General features: G+C 41.0%; 1 protein-coding gene across 1 annotated transcript in view; it reads left to right on the top strand.

Moving 5' to 3' along the window:
• Positions 1 to 1,008: 1,008 nt before the first annotated feature.
• ANTXR1 (ANTXR cell adhesion molecule 1) overlaps positions 1,009 to 23,076 on the top strand; it is a 124,964-nt gene continuing 102,896 nt past the window's right edge. Inside the window, exon 1 of the mRNA XM_019647689.1 lies at positions 1,009 to 1,586. Within this exon, the coding sequence (XP_019503234.1) occupies positions 1,435 to 1,586 (152 nt within the window). The 5' untranslated portion in view covers positions 1,009 to 1,434. The remainder of the gene's footprint in view (positions 1,587 to 23,076) is intronic.

The following is a 23,076-nucleotide window of genomic DNA, read 5'->3' as shown; positions in this document are numbered from 1 at the left end:
CCAGGAGATAAGAAACACTGAGGGTCATTTTGGAGGAAGGCTAGTGCAGTGCATTGTGAATCTCCAAAACTTATTTGACAATAAAGTTATTTTTTTTAATGGATCATTACAGGACAATAGGATTCCATGGTACACACGGTGGGGCAAAACCACCATGGATGGCCACATCTGGGAGTGAGAGTCTTAGAGGCTCACAAGTGGAGGGAAGATGTGTGCCTGGAGAAATAACCCTGGAAAATGCAGCATGAGTTGCACTGAGGACTCCCGAAGTGGAAGACATATGAAACTAAAGCTGATTTCCAGACCGGAACTGGGACTCAGAGGCCACTCTAACGAGGATCCCTCACGTTAGAAAGGCAACCACAAGACGTCCCTGCAAGTCCCCAAATGTTTGAAATGTCCATGTTCTTGTAAGCTGTTTACTTCCTCTGTCCTACATCAAAGATAGGGTGTAAAAAGTTAAAGTTCACAAGCTGAAAAGAAGAACTATTACAGAATCTCTAAAATCTGGAGATGGAGATAATCTAGAATGCTCAGGCTTTCCATGCCGGGAGGGAGCAAGCAAGCTTCTTTGTGGGACTGTTCATGCTGTTCGCAGCCACATGGCTGGACCCCAACAGTCTCTTTTATGATTTGCGCTAAGAGTACAGAAAAGTCTCTTGGATAATTCAGATCACAAAGGCCCCGTTCTTCTCTGCTTAATTTGCACAATGACTTGTTTGCAAAGATCCCAGTCTGGGGTAGCAGCCACCGTGATTGGAGGAAATAAGTTCTCATCAAACGTTTACAGTAAACTTATCAGCAGACGTAAGATAGGAGAGGAAAGAACAGGGATAAAAAGGCTAGAGAATGAGAAAGAACTGGGGATGGGGATGAAGTAATGGGGAAAAAAGGAAAAGTGCGTGAGAAAAAGGAGTAAGAAAACACGCATCGCCACGCTCCCGCCAAGAGCGCTTTCTCCGTCTTCGACCACAAGGTGGCACCCTGTGAACTTTCTCCCCCATCAAAATAGAAAGGGGGTAGAGAGGAGGGAGAGAAGGCAAAGCACTCCCCCAACCAAGAACAATTTGAAAACCCACCCCATAATATTTAAAATCTGGGACAAAGAACCGTCTGGACGGAACTGCTTCAATTGCAAAACCTCAGCGCAGCCTCGGGAGCGGCCGGCCGGCCCGAGTCAGGAGCAGCCCCTTTAAAAAAGCGGAGTACAGTATTGGGATTCTTGAAACCTGAAACCTAGAAACAGATCGAAGCGGAAACCAGAAGGAAAACCTTGAACTCCTCCAGACAATTGCTTCCGGGGAGTTTCAGAAGAACGAGGGGGAATAAAGGGCCCGGGAGGAGGGCCCCTCGGATGGCGCGTCCCTGAGGGTCCTGGCGAGTCCGAGGAGCGTGGGAAGTAGAGGACCCTACCCTCTCCAAGGGCTGCAGGTCATGGCCACCGTGGAGCAGAAAGCCCTCGGCATTGGCTTCAAGTGTCTCTCTTTGGCCACTTTTGTGCTTATCTGCGCCGGGCACGGGGGACGCAGGGAGGAAGGGGGTCCAGCCTGCTACGGAGGATTTGACCTGTACTTCATTTTGGACAAGTAAGTGCTGTGAGTTGTTCCGCCCTAGGCTGAGCTGATGATGCTTTCTTCCCGGGCTGGGCTTGTTGGCAGGGTCGCTTTGGGACAGGCACGCCTGTGTCCAGGGACCAAAAGGGACCGCGGGAAGTGGCCGCCAGCCCCAGCGCTGCGCCTTTGTCAGCGGAGCGCGCCTCCTATCCTTCTCCTCCGTTGCCCAAGCCCGCAGGGGAGGCGTCTCGCTCCTTGTTCGGGGAACAAACTTCTTTGCTGCTTTGCTTTCTGTGACCAAGGAGCGTGCCAGGGAGTGTGAAGATGCTGTTGACCCACTACGTTTCTGTGACTCCTTCTCATTTGCTGTAGAAACCTTGGGGAGAAAGTCTTGCTTAGCCGAGGTAGAACTTCTAAAGTTTGGAGGTAGGCACGTCTAAAGTAAGAGGCATGGGCTGTTTAGTCAGTCGGCTCCTTTTTGAAAACGCTGTCCTACTTAATGCATTACCTTTGTTCCTAACAATATAATGCATGCTGACCCGGCAGTTAGTGAAAATACAGGCGGATTTCTCAACCTTGGCACTGTTGACTTTTAGACTGAGGAATTCTTTGTTGTAGAGCCATCCTGTGCATTGTCGGTTGTTTAGCAGCATCCGTGGACTCTAACCCCCACCGCCGTTCGGGATGCCAGGACCACCCCTCCTACCTCTCCCCTCATTTCCCACCCCCAGTCCCTCAGTGGTGACAACAAAAAATGTCTCCAGAGGTTTCCAAAAGTCCCCTCCAGGTCAAAAGCCCCTGTGCTTGAGAACCCGTGATGTAAGAGTATTTAAGTTCTTGGCGATTTGACTGGTGGGCTACCAGGGAGGTGCAGGAGCCCTGGTTTCCTGACGCAAATGGATAGTCCTTCGGCTTCGGGAGTGTGCTCAAGGGAGAGTTGAACTTTGGCCCATTAAACACGTCCCAAATCCCCTTAGATTTGCCAAGCCGCAGCCATTCAAGGAATCTTCATGCTATCTACTAAAACCAGCTTCAACAATAAAAAGTCCCTCAGAGAAGATCCATGCTCTCTAAAACTGTGTGAGCTTCCCAGCGCCAGGAGAGGCGCTTGCTCTTACTTACAGTGGTGAGGAGATGAATTTCACAGACTGGAAAGTATTTGGGAGTTGGAAAAAGAACCCTACGAAATACGCTGGCCAACTAGAAACCAAATGTGCTTTGCAGTTGCCCCTGGAGTTTGATTTTTTCCGTAAAGGCTGTTTTGAACTCCAGATTCTTTGGATAAAAAGGGAGATCTCTTTTTTGCAGATTTATGAGAAGGTGGGTACTGAAAATATACTCCAATGCTAAAAAATGGAATTTCTTTTGTTACTTCTAGTGCTTGGGAGCACCAGCTCGCAGATTTAGATTTGTGTGTGAAAACAGTCAGAGATGCCCATTATTGTGCATTAAAATAAAAAATAATTTTTTAAAGCCAGTTCAGAAAGACATACAGGAAAACTTGAAAAAATGGACAGAATCACCATATCCATGAGTGGAATGACTCCATACTGTAGAGATAATCAAGTGTCCCCAAATCAATTTATAAGTTGAATTCAACTTTTCAATAAAAATTCTGTAAGATTTTGGTGGTGAGGGGAGTTTAACAAAATGATTCTAGGTTTGTGTTAGAGAAAAGACAGACAAGAAGAGCTAAAACATTTTTGGAAAAGAATAATGAAGAAATTCCAAATACTAAAATATATTATAAAGCAAATTAATAAAAACAGGATGGTGATGGCCAAAGAATAGGTGAACAGAGTAGAAAAATCTAGAAATAGATCCAAGGACATGTAAGCATTCAGTGAAAGTTCAAATCATTGGGGAATTATTTTAAAAAACGATTCTTGGACAAATGGTTGGTAACATGGGAAAAGAAAAAGATTATATTTATACTTTACACCATACACCAAAATGAATTCCAGAAGGACTGAAATGTTTAAAAGGAAATGATGAGAGATCTAGAAGAAATTTTAGATGACTATTACTGTAATCTTAGTTTTACAGCTTTGAAAAGGGTACAAACAATAGAGAAAACTATGAAAAGATTTAAATATATTTAAAATTTAAATATCTATAAGTGAAAAAATGCCATCAATAAGAGATAATAACAAGTTACAGAAACTTTTGCAATATAAATTACTCTTTAAATACAGAGGGTGCCAAAAAAAGTATACATATTTTAAGAAAGGAAAAAACTATTAAAATTGTAATACTCAATATATACCAATAACAAAAGATGAATACAAGTCATGTGTATACATTTTTGGCACCCCAGTTATGTATATAAAAAGCAGTTTTTAAAAGATCACCCCAATAGAAAATGGGCTAACTATGTAAATAATTCACCAAAAAAATATGAAAGTTAATAAACAAAAAATTTCAACTTTATTAGTAATCAAAGAAATGAAAAATCAAGACATAATTTGTATTAAGTTGGCAAAGATTTTTTAAAGAATTACAATATTTAGTATTGGCCAATTTTTTAGAGGTAGGCACTCTCATATTTTACTAAGAAAAATATAAATTCATACAGTCTTTGCAGACTTGTGCTGTCCAATAGAACTTCGTTATGATGGAAATGTTCTGTATCTGCTCTGTCCAGGATGGTTGCTACTAGTGATATGTGGCTATCATTGAGCCTGTGAAATGTGGCTAGTGCAATCGAGAAAGGGAACTTTTTATTTTATTTAACTTTAATTAAATTTAAGTGGCTACCATATTGAATGGTGATGACAAGAAGATAATTTAGCAACATGTATCGAATGCTTTTTAAAAATGGGGCTCTACTTTTCCATCCTGCAATTCCAGGTTCTAAAGAAAAATTCCAAGATAGTCACATAGAAGTGCCTATATGTATGTTAATAGCAGTGCTGTTTATAATAATAAAGCTTAAAATTAGCTAAATGTCCAACAACAAGGGGATTTGTTAAGTAAGGCATGATAAATGCATAGTATTGAATATGCATATGATGCATGTTTGTGAGCTATTTTAGGAAAAACATTTAATGTTCAGAATATACTCTTAGGTGAAAATACACAAACATTATATATACATGATAATTCTACCTTTGTAAAAAAGCTAAGCAGACACATATGTGTGTCTATTTACCCAATAGGTAATAGTATTTCTTTCTAGAAGATTTTGAATTTTGTTTTTAATGCTTTTCTGTGTTTTCAAAATTTTCTACAGTGAACAGATACCATTTCATATTCAACAAAAGTAAGTTACCTTGAGCTTTTAAAAAATCATGTCAAATGTGAGGAGGATCACTAACCAGCGTGCTGAGCTCTGAGCTCTATCTAAGCCCCTCGCGGTTATAGAGGATGCTGCTTCTTTTATATTTAATCCTGCAGCAAATTTCGAAATGAGCCATAGGGTCTTTTGCAGTACATCAGAGACCCCAAAATGCTCTGGGAAGCAAATGGTGGGGAGACCTTTACAGGCACCTACCTTTGCATTTGGTGGACTCCTCTGACTTCCTTTAGTTGTCCTATTGCTTGAAGAGAGGGATACTTTTGTGCTGAATGAACAACTTGCTAGAACTTGGTATGACAGCATGAACAACTCCAGCTTGCCATCTTGATCCAGGCTAATTTATGTGATTGTGGAGCCCAGAGATGGGGGATGGGCTAAAAGGCAATGATGGCTTGCAGGCCCCTTGGTGGGCCTTAAAGACATGGTTTTCTAGCCTAGAAAGAACCTCCTCAGACAGTGCTGTCCAGCACCCAACACAGCAGAGTGAAAAGGGAATGAATGCTGACTCGTTTTTTTTCCTTGGGCTTCTAAGATCCTTTGGCCATCAGGACACTGTCTACAGGCTGAAACGAGTGGATCACAGGCACTGACTTCACCATTCTTATCCCCACCCCACAAGTCCTTTTCCTGGTGGAGAGCTTTCTTCTTTTCCATGACATTAAATCTCAGCTCATTTCGACTTTAAGCAGGATGCATCTCTGGCCTGAAGGGAACCCAGATTATACATTTAATGGAATTTCATGTTTTCTCAACCAGGAGCAAAGACTTCATAATGACAACCTAGATTACCACGGTAACACAATAGGGCGTTATTAACGGCTTTGGCGACGGGGTTGGTGGACTGAGCTTCACAGGGCTTTATACCGATGGAATTTCATATTCATTTAAACATGCTGTTTTGGTTACAGTCAGGAAAAGCAGACTGCTGGGAATTCAATCAGGGATTTCAGAAGTCAGATTTGGAAGCCCTCTATCCAGAGAAAAATAGTCAAGGAGCCTCCTTTCAGTCTTCCAGGGGCCCTGCAAAATCCATGCACCCAGTTGACCAACCCACATACATGAATGTACCTTTCCTCTCTGGCACAGGGAGCTTCTGTTATTACACTGTATATTTATGTATCATATATTGGTCTATTTATAGAGCTATTAGTCACTTACACGGAAAAAGTGGATTCTTCATCATGAATCTCAGGGAAGGGCTGCCTATATTTATGTGTGCCCTAAAGACTTCAAAAACAAGATGGTGGCATAGACAGCAGAAGGAAGAGGAGACAGTGAGCTAAAGGGTGACAGTGAGCACTGAATAGCTTTATTTATAGGACTTGCCAAAGCTACAACCTGCCACCTAATAAATCTCTACGTTTGTAAAGGCCCTCTACAAGCTCACCATGTGCTCTTCCCCATGAAAGCCTCCTTACTCCTTCCTCTACTTCCTTTTTTTTTGTACAGCACCAATTTTCTCTTTCTCTTTACCCCATAAAAGAGGACCCCGTCTTGCCACTCAGAGTTCCAACCCCAGGACCTATGATTGGATGATCCCGTGGAGGTGATGATCTGTAGATCATTACTGTGTGTTCTATTTCAGGGACATGGTCATTAAACAGATTTTTATAGCATTAGGGAACCTCACTACCAGGTACAGAAGTATTTTTTTCTGGGAAAATACTTTCCGGGTTCCCAGCTACTAACTTAACAAAAGAAATCTTTAGAGTCAGAACTGAAGTCTCCCAACTCTTATGTCATCTCACAAGTGCCCCAGAGACAACTTTGCCTGGTAGCTAGGGCAAGCACTGCTGTCCCTAACTTGGAGAGAAGAAAACTTTTCAATCTTTGTCAACCCGTTGGATGAAGTGACCTGCCCACAGACCTAGGATTAGCTCATGACAGAGCTGGGGCGACGTCTGCTCCTGACTCCTGGCACAACTCTTTCCACTCATCACTGCCCTGTGCAGTTGGGTCATAATGGGAAGCACATGTCAATACAACTAGAAGAACTGGTTGGATTCCAGGCATTTAAAATTTCTGCATCCGAGTTTCAGTAAATGATGGGGCATAAGGCGATTAAGTTTACTTAATTGAAGAGCTACTGCTCTGCTCTGAAGTCAGCTCTCTTTGATTGAAACTTGCAGGGACTCCAACCTCCTGCAGGCCACAGAGATGCTTCAGAGATCTGGAGGTTAGCTGATAGGTGGGACTCTAAGGGTATCTGATGATGACGTACTTAAAGGTCCAATAAATTAGTAATTTGTTCAGATCGAACCTGACGGAAAAGGGAAATTCAACTTTGTAGATGTGTTAAAACACACAGATGTAGCTGATTTTCAGATAGGCTTTGTAGGAGGGCTTTGAGTAATGAAAAGGCCACATTGGTTCTGGATAAGGAAAACAGAGTTCATTAGAAGGTACTTTGAAAATGCTATAATAATAATTCTAAGACATTAGGAAAAAAATGTTTTCAGGAGCCAGGAATGTCATCATCTCCTTCTCCTTCCACCTTCTCCACCTTCTCCACCTTTTTCTTCTCCTTCTTTTTTTATATTTAGATGGATCCTATGGTTGGTTTTAAATATTCTTCCCATTAGGTTCTAGGTTTGGAGAGGACTTATTAGGCCAGGTACTAGTTGGTAAAACTGCCTACAAATTGGAAGGTTTGGCATATGGGTCAAAAATACATAAGGCAAAAATGTTTTGTTTTGTGTTTCTGTCTGGGTCAGCCAAGTAATTACCTCTAGTTTCCTTAGCTGTGGAGAACTGGTAACACTCAGTGTCAAGCTGAGAATAGAATCCAGGAGTTGGAGGAAGGCACCCGTCCTAAGATAACCTGTAATTATCTCCAAATGCTAAAGGACTCCCAGTGGTCCAGGGACAAACTCTGGCATCTCTTAGTGAGACTTGGCTGTCATATAAATGCAAATGGGATTTGCTTTATGATAATTTAGAATGTGTGTCTTTTTTGATATGTGGCCAAGTGACTCGATTTTGCCTCTCCTAGCCATTACTCAGCAACAAAAGACAAAGTGGGTATTTGAACATTTCCTGACATGTTTCTTAGACATGCCAGGTTCATGCTGAACAAAGTAATTAGATTTCTTCAATTTGGCTGAGCTGATTCTTTAATTCGTTTGGCATAAATATCTTCTCAATTTTAATCACAAATATGCAATCCATTAAAGGCATGGATAACACAATGCCTCTTGCATGCAATGTCCTGTTCTAGGAGCTGCAAGGGATATAAAAGCAGCAGGAAGCAGCCCTAGACTTTTTGCTTTTTAGGCAGAAAGACCTCAGAAAGACTCCAGGCAGCCAATGCTAAAGGCCAGCGAGGATTTGGGGCAGGGTAAACTTGAGATCAATACCAAAGAGAAATAATAAGTAACATTTACCGAACCCTTGTTACCTTCCTGCCACTGTGGTAAATGTGTTGACTGTATGATCCCCTTTAGTCTTTACAAACACATGAGGTCAGTATAGTTATGATCACCATTTGACACATGAGGACATTGAGGTTTAGAAAGATTAGCCAAGGTCACTCGAAGTGGTGAAACTCGGCTTCAAACCCAAGCCTCTCTGACTCATGATCTGCACACAAAGATGAAAAGAACCTTAACGTGCAAAAGAACATTGAATCGATCCGAGTAGGTTAGGCTTTGCTGTGGTAACAACTAATCCCCCAAATCTCAATGACACAAAACAACAAAGGTATCAACCTTTGTTTATAATCTATGCCTTTGCTCCATGTCTGATGAGGGTCAGCTGGGTTTCTGCTCATTAGTTGTTCTGGGAGCCAGGCTGGCGGAAACTCTTTCTTAACACCTGTTTCCACCATCACGGCTGCAAAGGAAGAACATGCTGGAGGGTCCCTGGCTGGCAATAAAATGCTCCAGCCAGAAGTGACATCCATCCTCCCACTCACAACCCATTGGTCAGAACTAGTCACATGGGAAGAGGGTGAAAAAAACATCATCCTCCCATGCATCTAAATGGAGAGAATAGCCAGACACAGGTAGGCATTAAAAGCCTCTACTGCACATGTATAATTATACACTGCTTTGGCCTGAGGAAGTAAGAACGGAATAGTCACTGAGAGAGGGTAAAGAGATAAGGCTTCTGGAAAAGAGTTCTTTTGGAGCTGTAAGTCTTAGATATGTTCATCGACCTGGAACTACTATCAGACATGACAGGTCAATCCACCCATGAGGCAGTGGTGGCTCCCGTTCTTTTCCTTCCCTCCTCATTTCTCCCACACTTTAGATGAAACATTCAGCACAGTGGGCAAAGGTTTAATTAGGTTAAATAGAAGGTGAAAATGGAGGTCAGACGTGCTCCCCGGCTACCTAAGTATTACATGAATATATTGGAAGGCTAAGAATCTCTTTGTCCATAGTTTGTGGAATATGAGGGAATTCGGGAAGGGAGAGCAGCCAGTGGAACAGTGCAGCAGCTGAGCTGAGAGGATGCTTCTATTAGTGTGGCTGATTCAAAGTTTGAATCAAGAATATCTAGGCTCCAGCCAAATGTGTTTCTCGGTGGGGGGCGGGGGGGAGGGTGCTGTTGGCATTTCTGGTAGGATATGTTTTCACTGTGAGGGACTGTACGAAGCTGAACATTTCTGACCCCTACTTTGTAAATGCCATTAGACTGCTTGGTCAGTGTGATAGCCAATAAATGAATGCCTCTACATTTATATCTAAATGCCTTCCTGTGAGATGGTACCATCCTAATTGAGAACCTCTACCTGAAAGACTGCAGGACACAGCAAGGCATGCCAATGACACTGATTCCTAGCATCCCAGGACTACATCCAAGCAGGAAGAGCATTTGTCTAGAGGAAGAAGGGGGAGACTTTAGTGATAAGAGGGCTGGTAGAAATGTAGACCTTGGAAAGGAATATGCTAAATGAGTGGTTCTCAACCAGGGCCCAGATCAGAACCTGAGGGAGCCAAGGAAGGCATATCTATTTTGGAAAAGTTTCCCAGGTGTTTCTCATGTGGTTCCCTCCATCCCACAATCCTGAGACTGAACAGGAAGACAAGGAAAGCTGCCCTGTAATGATGCCTTTTCTCCTCTATGTTGAGGATGTAGCTGAGGCAGCAGATACCCCAGAACAGGACACCAAGCAGAGTTCTTATTTTAGATGGTGATAGGAGAAGCCCAACATGCTATGGAGGAAGAAAAGCAAAGGCCACAGGTAGACCATGCTTTGCCCTGTAGTGTTGCCAGGTCCTGCTGTGTGTGCACACATATAGAAGCCATGGTGTTTGCTAGGACAGTCCTTTGCCCCCTTCCTGTCAAGACTCCATGAATATAATGTGTCCGGATGCCTCATGGGAATGAACCGAGGCTCAAACACAGGGTTCAGGAGAGCCGACTTCAAAATCAGGCATCTCCAGCTTCAAATACCAGTTCAGCATTTTACCAGCTTTCTGACCTTCTATTTAGCCTCTCTTAACCTCAGTCTTCTCATCAATAAAATAGGCATTAAAATTTCTGCCTGGCAGGAGTGTTGTAAAGATTGAATAATATTAGATTAAAACCCTTTAATGAAGCATTTGGTATGTGAGTGCCCAGATCATAGATGGTAATGGTAATGGTGATGGTGATGATGGTGGTAGTGATGATGGTAGTGGTGATGGTGATGATGATAGTGGTGATGGTGATAATGATGGTGGCGGTAGTGGTGGTGATGATGATGGTGACGTGGTGGTGATGATGGTGGTGGTTATTACCCCTAGAGCAGCGGTTCTCAACCTTCCTAATGCCGCGACCCCTTAATACAGTTCCTCATGTTGTGGTGACCCCCAATCATAAAATTATTTTCGTTGCTACTCTATAACTGGAATTTTGCTACTGTTATGAATTTTAATGTATCTTTTTGTTTTCCGATGGTCTTAGTCGACACCTGTGAAAGGGTCGTTCGACCCCCAACGGGGCCGCGACCCACAGGTTGAGAACCGCTGAGCTAGAGGAAGAGGATATGGTCCTCTAACAAAAGACATCTCCCTAGATTCCAAGCAGGATTTCCTAGCTGGGGTAAAAAATACCCTAAAGACTGCAATGAGGATTTTAATTCAATTCAGTATTTATTAAACTATGCTAAATGTATGGAATTACAAAATGCCTAAGACGTGGCCCTGGCTTTCCAGGATTTCACAGTTTATACAAAGGGTTAGGGAAGCAGAGTTGGTAAAATGATTAATTTTGGTTGAGGTGAGGGAGGCTTACAGAGCGGGTAACTTTGAATCTGGAACTTGAACATTGAGCAAGATTTTGTCAGGTGACAAAGTAAAGGAAAAACATGGCTAGCCAACGGGCAACATACAGGAAAGCAAAGTGAGACATACTTTGTGATATAAGCATAACAAGGAGACTGACAGGAAAAGAATCTAGAATGAGTGTGTTGTTTCATATTCGCATAGATTATGGGATTAAAGGTTTTTAAGGACAAAAGTGGCAAGCTTATGTATGTGTTTTATATATATATATATATATATATATATATTTACATACGTGACATTCTTGGAGTGGGAATGAGGAGAAAAGAATAAATGAAACTGAGAGCTCTTTTGTAGTGAGAAGCAACGGGACTTGAGCAATTGGATGTGGGTGATGGGAGAGGAAAGAATTGTAAGGCTAAGGAGTAGGTCTCGGAGGAAAACAGGAGTTTGGTGTGGATATGTTGTGTCTGAACATGTGTGTATTTGGGTGGAAAAGTTGAGTAAGCAGTTGGATTTATACCCTGGAACTGAAAATAAAGACTTGAGTGTTTTTAGCCCAAGAATGGCAGTTGAAAATGTGGATATGACTAATAAACCATATTAAAATCATATCAAGATATCAGGATTTTAAAATGTCAAGAAGAGGTGGTGTTCAAGGAAGAAGATGGCAAGAGCAACCTAGAGGAATTACCAAGAGGCATGTCTGGGCAAAAGAAGAAACTCCACAGAACAGAGCTGAGAAAAAGCTGCCACAACAGCCGCAAGAGAACCAGCCAAGGATTGTACCACTGAGGCAAGGAGAGAGAGAGTTTCAATGAAGGGGTGACCAGCTAGATGTTTTCCTATAAAGTCACTTCCTCCTCTATTTCTAGTCTTGGTGAATGACGTCACGCGAAATCCGGCCACTTAAGCCAAATGTCTGGGAGTAATCCTCTTTCTCAGACTGCAAGGCTTGACAGTGTCTGCCCCTACTTTTCTCCTGCGTCTAACCTCAGTCTCTGTCACGTCAGTTGTCCTTTGGCTTAGTTCCTGGTTCAGGCCATTTCTCATCAAGTTCACTGGAACATTCTGTAAATTGGTCTCTTTACATCCTTTCTTTACCCTTCCCCCACCTTGGGTTCTCGACACTGGTACGAAATTGACCTTTTTATAACCCAAATCTAATCTTGACATCCTCTTCCCCAACCCTTTAACTTTTAAACATTGCCAAAACTCTCTTAGTATGAAATGTAAATCCTTTAGCAACGTATTCCAGAGCCTTATGGCTCAGGCCACTGTGTATTTCTCTAGCTTTATCGCTTTCCACACCCTCACCTTTATAATTTTCAACAAAACTGTACTAGGCAGTTAGTTGAACCAAACCATGCCCTCCCTTGCCTTTAGCTGTAATGCCCTTCATCCCCGTTCCTGGCTTTACATAGGTGATGCCCTCTTACCCTCTGAGATGATTACTGGTACTTGGTCCCCTCTCATCACTTGTAGTGGGCTTCCTGGGGTAAGAAAAATAAAAATAATATTCACCTCTCTACAGCACATCATTCAAAACCCCTTTCTCATTTAGAACCCCTCAACCCTGATACGACAATTCATATCCCCTGATAAGCAGCAGAGTGGTCCCTTATCAAGAGAGATAGAGAGGAATAACTCTTAGTGTTTTAACTCAGTGGCTGTATTCAGTGGCCTTATTATCTTTTCCTCAAACTCTGATGCTCAACCATATACAGCTTCACTTAAGAAGTATCTGTAGGGGGCCGGCTGAGTGGCACATTGGTTAGGAGTTGGCTTGGGACGCCAGCTCTGAGCAGCAGGGCCCCTGGGTCGGATCCCACATTAGGGTCAGTGACGCTGCGCCCTCTACAGCTAAGATGGTGAACAACAGCTCCACCTGGAGCTGGGCTGCCAAGAGTCACCGGTGATGGCATAGGCTGCAGTGGGGAAGACCAGCAGTTGGCGTGAACTTTCGTGAGCTGCCATGAGCCGCCGTCAGCAGCCGTCCAATGGCCAGTGAGTGACTGCCTCACCCAGGAAGAGCGCAATGATAATACCAACATGGGCCAGTGAAGCAACATCCTCCACAACTAGACTGAGGAACAAAAGGACAGCAACTTGTCTGTTCCCCTTCCCCCAATTCCCCAATAAAATCTTAAAAAAAAAAAAAGTACCTGTAGGAACCACCTGGAACAGGGCTGTCCCAATATCTTGGTGGCAAAAGGATTATGATCAGAATCATATTCATCCTGCCATCATTCCTTACATAAAAGATAATGCAAATATCAGATTATATAGCAAATAAAAATGAAGTATTCTAGGGCTGGCCGAGTGGCGCGATGGTTAAGAACTGGCTTGGGACACAAGAGGGCCCCGGTTCAGATCCCACATATGAGGGCCAATGACACTGCCCTCCACAGCTAAGATGCTGAACAACAGCTCAACCTGGAGCTGGGCTGCCATGAGTCACCGGCGACAGCGTAGACTGCAGCCCCTGTGGCAGTGGGTTGCCATGGGCTACCGTGTGTAGCCAGCAGCCAGCGTGAGCAGCTCTCAGCCACAGTGAGCGGCCATCCAGAGGCCGGTGACTGATCTGCCTCACCCGGGAAGAGCGTAATGATGGTGCCAATTTGGGCCAGTGAAGCAAAGTCCTCCACAACTAGACTGAAGAACAAAAAACGACAGCACCTTGTCTGTTCCCCTTCCCCCAATTCCCCAGCACTGTTCCCATCCCCCCAATTCCCCAATAAAAATCTTTAAAAAAAATGAAGTATTCTAACTTTAACTATACACCAGTCACATTAATAAATATTATGAGGTAAAGGAAATACAAGATGCCATTGGCCAGCTAAAATCTAGCCATAAATAAATGTATGACCAGGACATTCCTGGCCTATGCTTGTTGTCGCAGTATAATTATTAATAGCTTTCTATTTTATTCTTGAAAGTATCTCAATTTGGATTTTAAATTATATGGTCATCCTGATTATTAACTGTCATAAAAGACAATATCAAATGAACAAAAAGGGAGAGAATTGAAGGTCAAATAGGTAAAGATCCTTGGAAACATTATTGCATTAAAATAAGCAACTGGTTCAGCACTCCTGATTGCATTTAAATGCCCCGATTTTAAGCTTTTCCTGATATCCCCACTCCCAAATTCCCATAACAATTTGTGGAAATGCTCTAGTACTTCTTACTGTCTTACCACCTAACCTTATGAGTTGTAATTGTGCATTTCCTGACCCCTCCATGGGAGACAGGGTTGCATAGGTGTCAAGAGCACAGATTTAAACACTGGAAAGGAAACTGTATGAGCTTAGTGTTTGAACTAAGAGCATGGACACTAGGGCCATACCGCCAGAGTTCCTATTCCAACCCTGCCACTTACTAGTTGTGTGTCCTGGAGCAAGTTACTTACTCTCTTTGTGAACTCAGTTTCCTCATCTGTAAAAGGGAGCTAATAGTATTATCACATAGGATTGTAGTGCTCAGGACAGAGTCCTATGAACCCACAAGAAGTGCTCATTAAGTACTAGCTATTAGTAAATGGAAATGAATGTAAAATGCTCAGCACATGCCAGATACTTAGCAAGTACTCAGTAAATGTCATGTAATTATTATTAATTTTTATGATTCTAAAGGACCTACCAGGCATTCAAAAATCAGTTTGCTAAATCATTAACTATTATCTGTTGTATTTGTGCATACTTATAAATACATTCAGCAAGAATAAACTGAGAGAGGCCATATGCCTGACCAAAAATAAAGGCATTGGTGACTTTTGGAAGTGCTGTTTTAGGGCATCAGAAATGCAGCAACTAAAATGTAATGATCTGAGGAGCTTAGTGGGAGATGAGAAAGGAAAGTAAGTTTGTTTCTGACTCCTGAAAAAGAAGCTTCTCCTTCTCCTTCACTGCCTCCCCAACTATCATCTAAAACTGCCCCACCCCGAAAAAGAAAGTCTTACGGAGGCGTCTAGCTGCACTGGATAGTCAAAGGGGCAATTACACCACGAAAGAGAGAGGATGGGAACACCAGACATCTTTATGAAAGTGGTTCTGTCCAGCACTGCTGAGTCCTCCCCATAGATCCTGGGCCTCCAGGGAAACGGCAGAGTTCTTTCTGCCTTTGATTACATGGATACAGTAGGGATTAAGAATGAGGTCAGATACACCACACTGTGAACTTGGAGTAGATACCAGACCAAACAACCCTACATAGGACAAGTTGGAATTGGTGTAACTATGTCTAAAACAAACACACACACCTTGCAAGGATGAAGTTCCTTTGTGGGAAATGATATCAAGCTATTCCATTTCCTACTTCTCCTAATTGGGAACGATAAAATAAGCTCACTTTAGCCATTTCTTTCCCCCAGATTGCAGAAATGTATAAGTGTGAAATGATGTCATATATATATACAGAGTGTGCCCCAAAAATGTATACACATTTTAAGAAAGGAAAACTGTATTAAAATTGTAACAATATATACCAATAACAAAAGATGAATACAAGTCATGTGTATACATTTTTTTGGCACCCCCAAGATAGATATCTATCTATCTATCTATCTATCTATCTATCTACATATATATAAAATTCAAATGTATATAATTCCATATATATAATTTGAATAGATATATAAAATATTTGGGAAGCAAATACCAGATCCAGTTACACCTTCCCATATTCGAAGATGAAAATAAGGCCTATAAAATTTTAGCAACTTAAAATAAGTGATTAAACAAATTCCTGAGGTAGAAGAACATATTTATGGAAAGAATTTTCAACAGCAAAAGAGGTCAGTTTTAGAACCATATGTTTTATAATTTCAATGAAGTTAAATAAAATAAGAAATTTGTGAAACAAGATAAAATATGAAATGAGAATAAAAAGGACCTAGAACAGTTAAGGAAATATAAAATAATATGGAAAAATGTAAAGTCACCTGAGAAGCAGTAAAAAGCAGAGCTGACTTTGCAGAAAATTGAAGGCATGTTTGAGAAATTCTCATAATTTGAATAGAAATTGAGTTTGATGAAAGTGAATTTGATAAATAATGAATGACAAAAATAGATATCCAATATACCAGGTAATTTGGATTGCTAAAGAGTAGTCTAGAAGAAACATTTAAAGATTTAATAGAAGAGAACTTTTCTGATTTAAGAAAAACCTGAAAATGCAGATAGAATAGGTTTATCAAATAATAATCAAAATTAATTAATTAAAAGAGACTAACACTTAGACACTTCCTGGTGACAATTTTTAATTTCAAAAACAAAAGATTTTTATTAGTGGGAGAAGATACAGGTTGCCTGCAAAAGCTCTGCAACACTAAATGGTGGAGAACTTCGATGGGATAAATTTATGACTTAAATGTTATACCTAGCCAAGATGTCACTTACATATGAAGAAAATGGAAAGTCATTTCCAAACAAATATGGATTCATCTAAAAAAAGGAGTAGGAATAATTTTCTTCAAGAAATTATGTAAAGAAGTGAACCAAGTTTTTTTAAAAAAATCTTTAGAACATAATGATTATTGCATACAAGAAATGGCGATAACCATTGAAGTCCTTTAAGCAAATATATGTCTAATTAGTATTTTGCATAAACTTTGAGATGACACTGCATCAACAAACAAGAGCAGTATGTCATGAGAAAAGAGCAAGCTGAAAATAAGCTTTTGGAGAAAAAATATGCTATTTCTCAAAATTCATTGGAAGCAATGACCACCACATTGAATCCTAGAGAAAGTGAATTCAGTTCATTAGAAGACAGTTTAAGAAATTTTTCCTAAAACTCAAAGAGAAAGAATACAGAGATTAAAATTATGAGAAAAGAGATAAGTAATATAAAGTCTAGGAACAGGATATCATATATAGATATCATATATATATATAAAACAAAATTATGTATTTTTATATATATAATTAAAATTCTAGGAAGAGAGAAGAGGACATTTATTAGAGATGCCATAATAAAAAACAATAAAAAAGATCATTTTTTCTGAGCTGTATAAGGATTAGTTTTCAGATTTAGAGAAGTTATCAGCCGAATTAATTTTTTAAAAGGATCCACGACTTACACAATCTTAGATAAATTATTAAAATAGGAGATTAGAAATGTTTACGTTCTTCTAAAAAGAAAAAAAAATAGGCATCCCTTCTCTCATCAAAAAAAAAAGCATTCATTTTTTTTCAGTCTACACATTAAATGCTCAAAAAACCCCAATAATCATAGAATCTTAAGTGAAATGTGATATTTAAATTCCATAACTAGGGTTCCTCAAACATACAAAAATTTTAAATGTATACCATCCACATACCTTTATTGCAAAAAATCACTTGAAATTATTGACATTAAAATGGAAAGTGTATAGGAAAAAAAGTATAAGAAAAAAGACATGGTGTAAAAGAAACAGAAGTAATGGCCCCAGAAAAGTTATTAAGTCACAATAATGTTATCAGTTGTTAATGAGGTTATACTTGTACAGCAAAATAAACTTTAAAAGTGGATTCTCAAAGGAGAAAGTGAAAAAATAACTCATACTGTATGTTCACATATACAAAAAAAATGTTTACTTTTAACTCCCAAATGCCTCTTCTTCTTCCAAGTCTACCTACTGGGTAGTAGGAAGGATGGAAATCCCTAAATTTTGAACCCAAGTGATAATAACAGTCTGACGTGATTTTTTAAATCCCTTTAAGTGAAATGCTCAGTTTTTCTTATTTTTCCTCCCCCAATAAAATCTGGACATTTGAGAGGGACTAATTTGCCCTTGTGAATAGGTCCTTTGGTTTTAGACCAGTTGGTTCTTGGAAAGTTGTATCACATCTTCAAGAAACAGAAAATTTCAGTATTAGTTTAACTCTTCCAGTAAATAGAAAAAGGTGAAGTTTTCCAGTTTATTTTAGGAAGCTAGCATATTTCTTATGTCAATATCCACCAAAGATAATACATTCATATGCAAAGCTTCTGACCAAATTTTAATAAAAACTTTAAATCTGAAATCAAATATCATTAAAACAAAACTAACAGTATAATAAAAGTATAATATACCAAGACCAAGTAAAATTTATCCTAGGAATGCAAGAGTGCTTCCGTATTTAGGAAATGTATTATGATAACTCACATTTATTTTGAACGCTGAAGATGAAAACCAAATTATTTCCTCAGAAGAATCTGAAAAGATATCTCTCTGAATACTTAAGCATTCAAAGGATATAGAGGATATGAATAATAATTAATGAGGTTGATTTAATAAATACATTTTGAACCCTATACCCCATGGAGAATAAACTTTCCTTTCAAATGCCCATGAAATATTTATTAGGTCACAAAGAATGCCTCCATATATATCCCAAGGCACAATTTTTCCAGTCCACATTCTCAGCAATAAATAACAGGAAATGAATAGTGAAAGTACACTAAAACTTCAGCTACCAGGAAAAAAAAATACATAGATTTTTATATTATCTTGTCATAAGGAAGACTGAAAGAAAGTGACTGTCTAGGACAGAGGATGGCAAATATGGCTTGCAGACTGTTTCTGTAAATAAAATTTTATTGTAGCATTGCCATGCCCGTTTGGTTCAATCACTATCAATGGCTACTTTTGTGCACCAGAGTTGAGTAGCTGCAACGGCGACCATGTAGCCCTCAGAGTCTAAAATATTTACTGTCTGGCCCTCCACAGAAAAAGTTTGCTGACTCCTGGACTAAGAAAACATTTGCACCCCGCTAGAAAATGGACAAAGAATATTGATACCAACGTCAGCAGTTGCCCAGGGTCCCACGCTTAGTTTAGTGCTCTGCTGTCTCCATCTTGAATTTCTTAATAATTTTTGGACAAGAGGCCCTGTGTTTTCACTCTACACTGGGTTCTACAATTATGTAGCTGGTCCTAAGTGATATGCAATATTCTTAAAAACAAAGAAAATTAAGCAAACAATAAATATGAAAAAAAAATCTGTGGCTTATAATTAAACGCATCCACATAAAAACTATAATGAAAATCCATTTTCATTTACAAAACGTACATATATTTCAGGAGTTACTCAAGAGTGTGGGTGAAGGGTAAGAAAATGAGCACTTTATAATGTGCTCCTTAGAGGTTAATAACCATGAGGGTGGGAAGTGAGAGTTTCAACAGCTACCTACCTCCATGCATGGTCACTGTGTTCTAAGCAGGAGGCTTGGCCCCTCACAAAGATTAGATTTAATTCTCGGAACAATCCTTAGGAGATACATACTATTGTTTCCATTGCTTAAAGGAGGAAGCTGAAATGTAAGAAAGTGAAACATCATGTTTAAATGTCACGCTAGTAGTGGGAGAGTATGAGTTTGAACTTATATCAGCCACCACCTCGGTGCTCATAACCCCTGGTCGGAACAGCCTGGGGAATAAACTGTTACACATTTCTCGGGGGAGGTTGGGCATTGCTATCAAGAGTCTTAGAATTTTGTATCAACTTTAACCCAGAAAGTCCACCTATATTAGGATTTTCTTTAATCTAGTATAAAAAAATGCAGTAATCATAAATATATGTGTCTGAGGCTAGAAAAAACAAAACTTACTCTCACTGTACTCAGATATATAGAAACTAATTCAAAGCTGTTTTGCTTATTCTCCAAAGGCCTTCCTGCTGGGTGCAAGTGTAGTGAGCAAAGGAGGCAACTGTCTTCCAAACTGGAAATCTTAGCCCAATGCAAGAATTTAAATACTCAGTAAATGTCTTTTAAGTTTTGTCCCCCTCCCCCTGCACGTCTCTCACTTTTATGGCTGTGTGTTTGAGGGGAGGTGTCCCTGTGGCATGCACGTGACGGGGGCCTCTGACTTCACTGGCAGCCACAGGACCATCCCTTGTCTAGTCGTGGTCGCCTGGTGGTCATCCACAGATCACATTGTTGGCTTTGGCTGGTGAGCCGTGGGCCTCATTTATCACATCTTGGTGTGCATGGCAATTGTGGGAAATACTTTTTGGGCAGCTAACCAACTCTCTGTTTCCTTAACAACAACAACAAAAATTTTCTTTTAAATTTGCACCCAAAATACCAATAGTTGATAAATGTTTTCAGGCTTTTCCTGGTGTGTGTGTGTGTGTGTGTGTGTGTGTGTGTGTGTGTTGGAAACGGAATTAGTGGAGGTGAAAGGAGTACATTTTTTGCTGTATATCTTTTTGATCTTGACCCCCAAGAAAACATACAATTTACATCTTGACAGTATATACGTTGTATGCATGACTTACATGTAATGACCAAAAGTTTCGCATAGCATTACTTTTGTTACAGTATGCAATATAGCCTCATATTTCTATGCTATTCTATTTCATTTTTTCAAAATGTTGGCAACATCCCACCAAACTGACCTCCCAAATCACTAAAAGTTTGCCTTCATCATTTAAAAAGTCATTGTTTTCATAGCCATCCATTAGATTGACTGAAAGGGAAATTCTTCACAAGTCAGTAGGGTGGGGCTGGGGGCTCCATGACACAGACAGGAGCAGGGTGATAGTCTCGCTCGAAGTACAGTGCTTGGTGGCTTGGTTTGGGTCTGGACCGGTATCTAAAGAAACTGGAGTGGAAGCAAGAGTTGAGGTCAAGCTTTTTGAGCAGGAGGGAGGCTTGGCCATGACCCCAGTCAGTAATAGGAGGGTAAGGCTGAAGGCCTGGGCCGGGTTTAGGGCTCCAGCCCGTTAGGGTGCAGTGTGAGGTCAGGAGGAAAGAGACGGAGGCCAAGAAAGAAGCTGGGGGAGCAGAGGGAGGGGCAAGTGCGCTCAGGGTCTTTGACTAATTGCTGGTCTCCCTTAGTGGTGCCTGAAGCTGCCATGGCCTTCAGGATCCACCGGGGACCTCGGTGGGTCACTGAGGACATCAGTGACTTCAGTCGGGTGGGGCTAAAGAACAGCGGGGACTGACAGTTTTATAATTTCCATCCTTAGAGCAACTCTGCTCTTCCAGATTTGAAAGACTAATGGGCAATGGTTCCAACGATGAGCTCTCTTTTTCACCTTTCTTCTCATTCTAATCCATGTGCAAAAGAAGGGGGCTAATTTAAACTCAATTTCGTCTGTTCTGACTCGGGTTGTATGAGTGGTTAATGGAAAGAACCTGTGTTTTCTAAGGAGCATAAAACCACAGGGAGGTTTGGAAACTCACATAAACACAAAAGAATGTATTTCAGAAAACAAATCAGAATGAGACTCGGAGTTCTTGTTTTGCTCCTACTCTTTGCCATGGATGTAAGCAAATGGTAATCTGAGGGCAATGCTGGGTTCCAGGCAAAATCACTCCCTGGGAGCACGCGGTGAATGCAATGTCACAAAAAGTTATTGACTTCTTACCATGTTCCGAAGGCTGGAGAAGGCATAGAACAACAAAAATAAGTAAGAAACGCTGGAGCTGCCCCCAGGAGTGACCTTCTCATGGGACCAGTAGTGAGGACTGGTGGCGTTGCCTCCCTGTGGTCTGGGGAGGTTTTCTCTAAGCCAAGTCAGAAGGTGGTGTGGGAAGCTGTGGACTCTGATCTTGAGTGGATCCATGTATTGAATGAATCTTCAAGCACAGAATTCAAGCAGAATTCCTGGGAGGCCACTTGAATTTCGGATTTTGTTGAGATTTATACTTGTGGAACCAAGGCACAAAATCCCAAAAAGGGTCCTGAGTCATCCACAGCATACCGATACCCATCTGGCCCATGAACCTCTCCAGGGGGTAGAATTACATTTGAGTTAGGATTTAAGTGGGTAGGAGGGACCTTTCCTATCCACTGATTTCTAAAACATGGGCATTTTAACTCTCTGTGTACATGGTTTTCCCAGCAATTGTGTATTGAAAGCAATTCCTTAATAAAAAAATAAATAAATAAATAACCAATTCACAACAGAGTCCAATGGAACATTTCCCAGCACTACTTATATTTGGGCTATGAAGGAGTTTTTATTTCTGCCTTGGATCTTTGGTCACGGAAAAGCCATTAGTGTCCGAAGAGAACATCAGGATTTCATAGCTGGGATTTTAAGATCATTAACTCTTAAACAGGTTGGCATGATACATGAGATATTTTATACATTGTAGGGTGGCGAGAGGCTGGATTTGCACCCACTCTCTGCCACTTCCCCCGCCAACACCGTACTTCGCCTGGCTGGGACCAGGAGTCCACGTAGATCCTTGGAGTTGAGAGGAAGCCAGGGTCTGCACATGGCACACCGCCCTGGGTCGATTAGTCTGTGGGTAACTACTAGGGCAGATTTCAAACCAGAAAATCAGTTCACAAGGCTAAGTGCACAGGAGGCATGCATGTTTTAAGAGGAAGTCCAAACTGAATCTCTATGGGAGAGGGGAGGAGTCTCGTTGGGTGCCAGTGAGTCATTTCCAGAGGCTCCATGGATGAGGTATTTGGAGACCAGGGTGAGGAAGTGCAGTGGCCAGAGGCAGAGGAGAGGACTGGGGCACCAGGCAGGCAAGCCTCTTACTCCTGGGGATTTGAGTTAAAGAGAGATAAGCAGCACCCCCAACGCGGCTCTATCCTTTTCCTTGGGGTGATTTGGTCTTGGGGCAGGGTAGACCGTGCATGTGTGGGTGAAGAAGGCTCAGTAATAAGAGCCAGAAGAATCCCAAGGTGCAGGCCTAGCTAACCCTATATCCTGCTGCCTGTTAGCAGCTGAGGCCCCTTGGGAGCCCATGGTGATGCAGAGAAGACAAAACCAGTTTGGTTCCCAGAATCTTAGGAGATTATGTTTACTCTTCATACTTGAGGGAAAAGGCTATGTACATCTCAAGTGTGTCCCAAAGGGGGTACATTTTGGTCAAAGTTTATATAATTGTGTAAAAAATGGTCATGTGTAAATATGAAACAACAAACCTCAAGAGTAACAGGGCGATTATTATCAGAGTTAGAATGAGAAAAACAAGTTTCTCCATACCTCCTCACCTCCTGTTTTATCTTAAGGGTCTCATTTTCTTTTCTTCTCGAGAAACTACAGCACCTGCCCCATTAACAAGAAAGTTTTCCAGA

The sequence above is a fragment of the Hipposideros armiger genome, unplaced genomic scaffold, assembly GCF_001890085.2.
Source record: "Hipposideros armiger isolate ML-2016 unplaced genomic scaffold, ASM189008v1 scaffold_114, whole genome shotgun sequence".
Classification (NCBI taxonomy): domain Eukaryota; kingdom Metazoa; phylum Chordata; class Mammalia; order Chiroptera; family Hipposideridae; genus Hipposideros; species Hipposideros armiger.
Note: the sequence above shows the minus strand (reverse complement) of the source record. Positions and strands in the feature narration are given on the sequence as shown.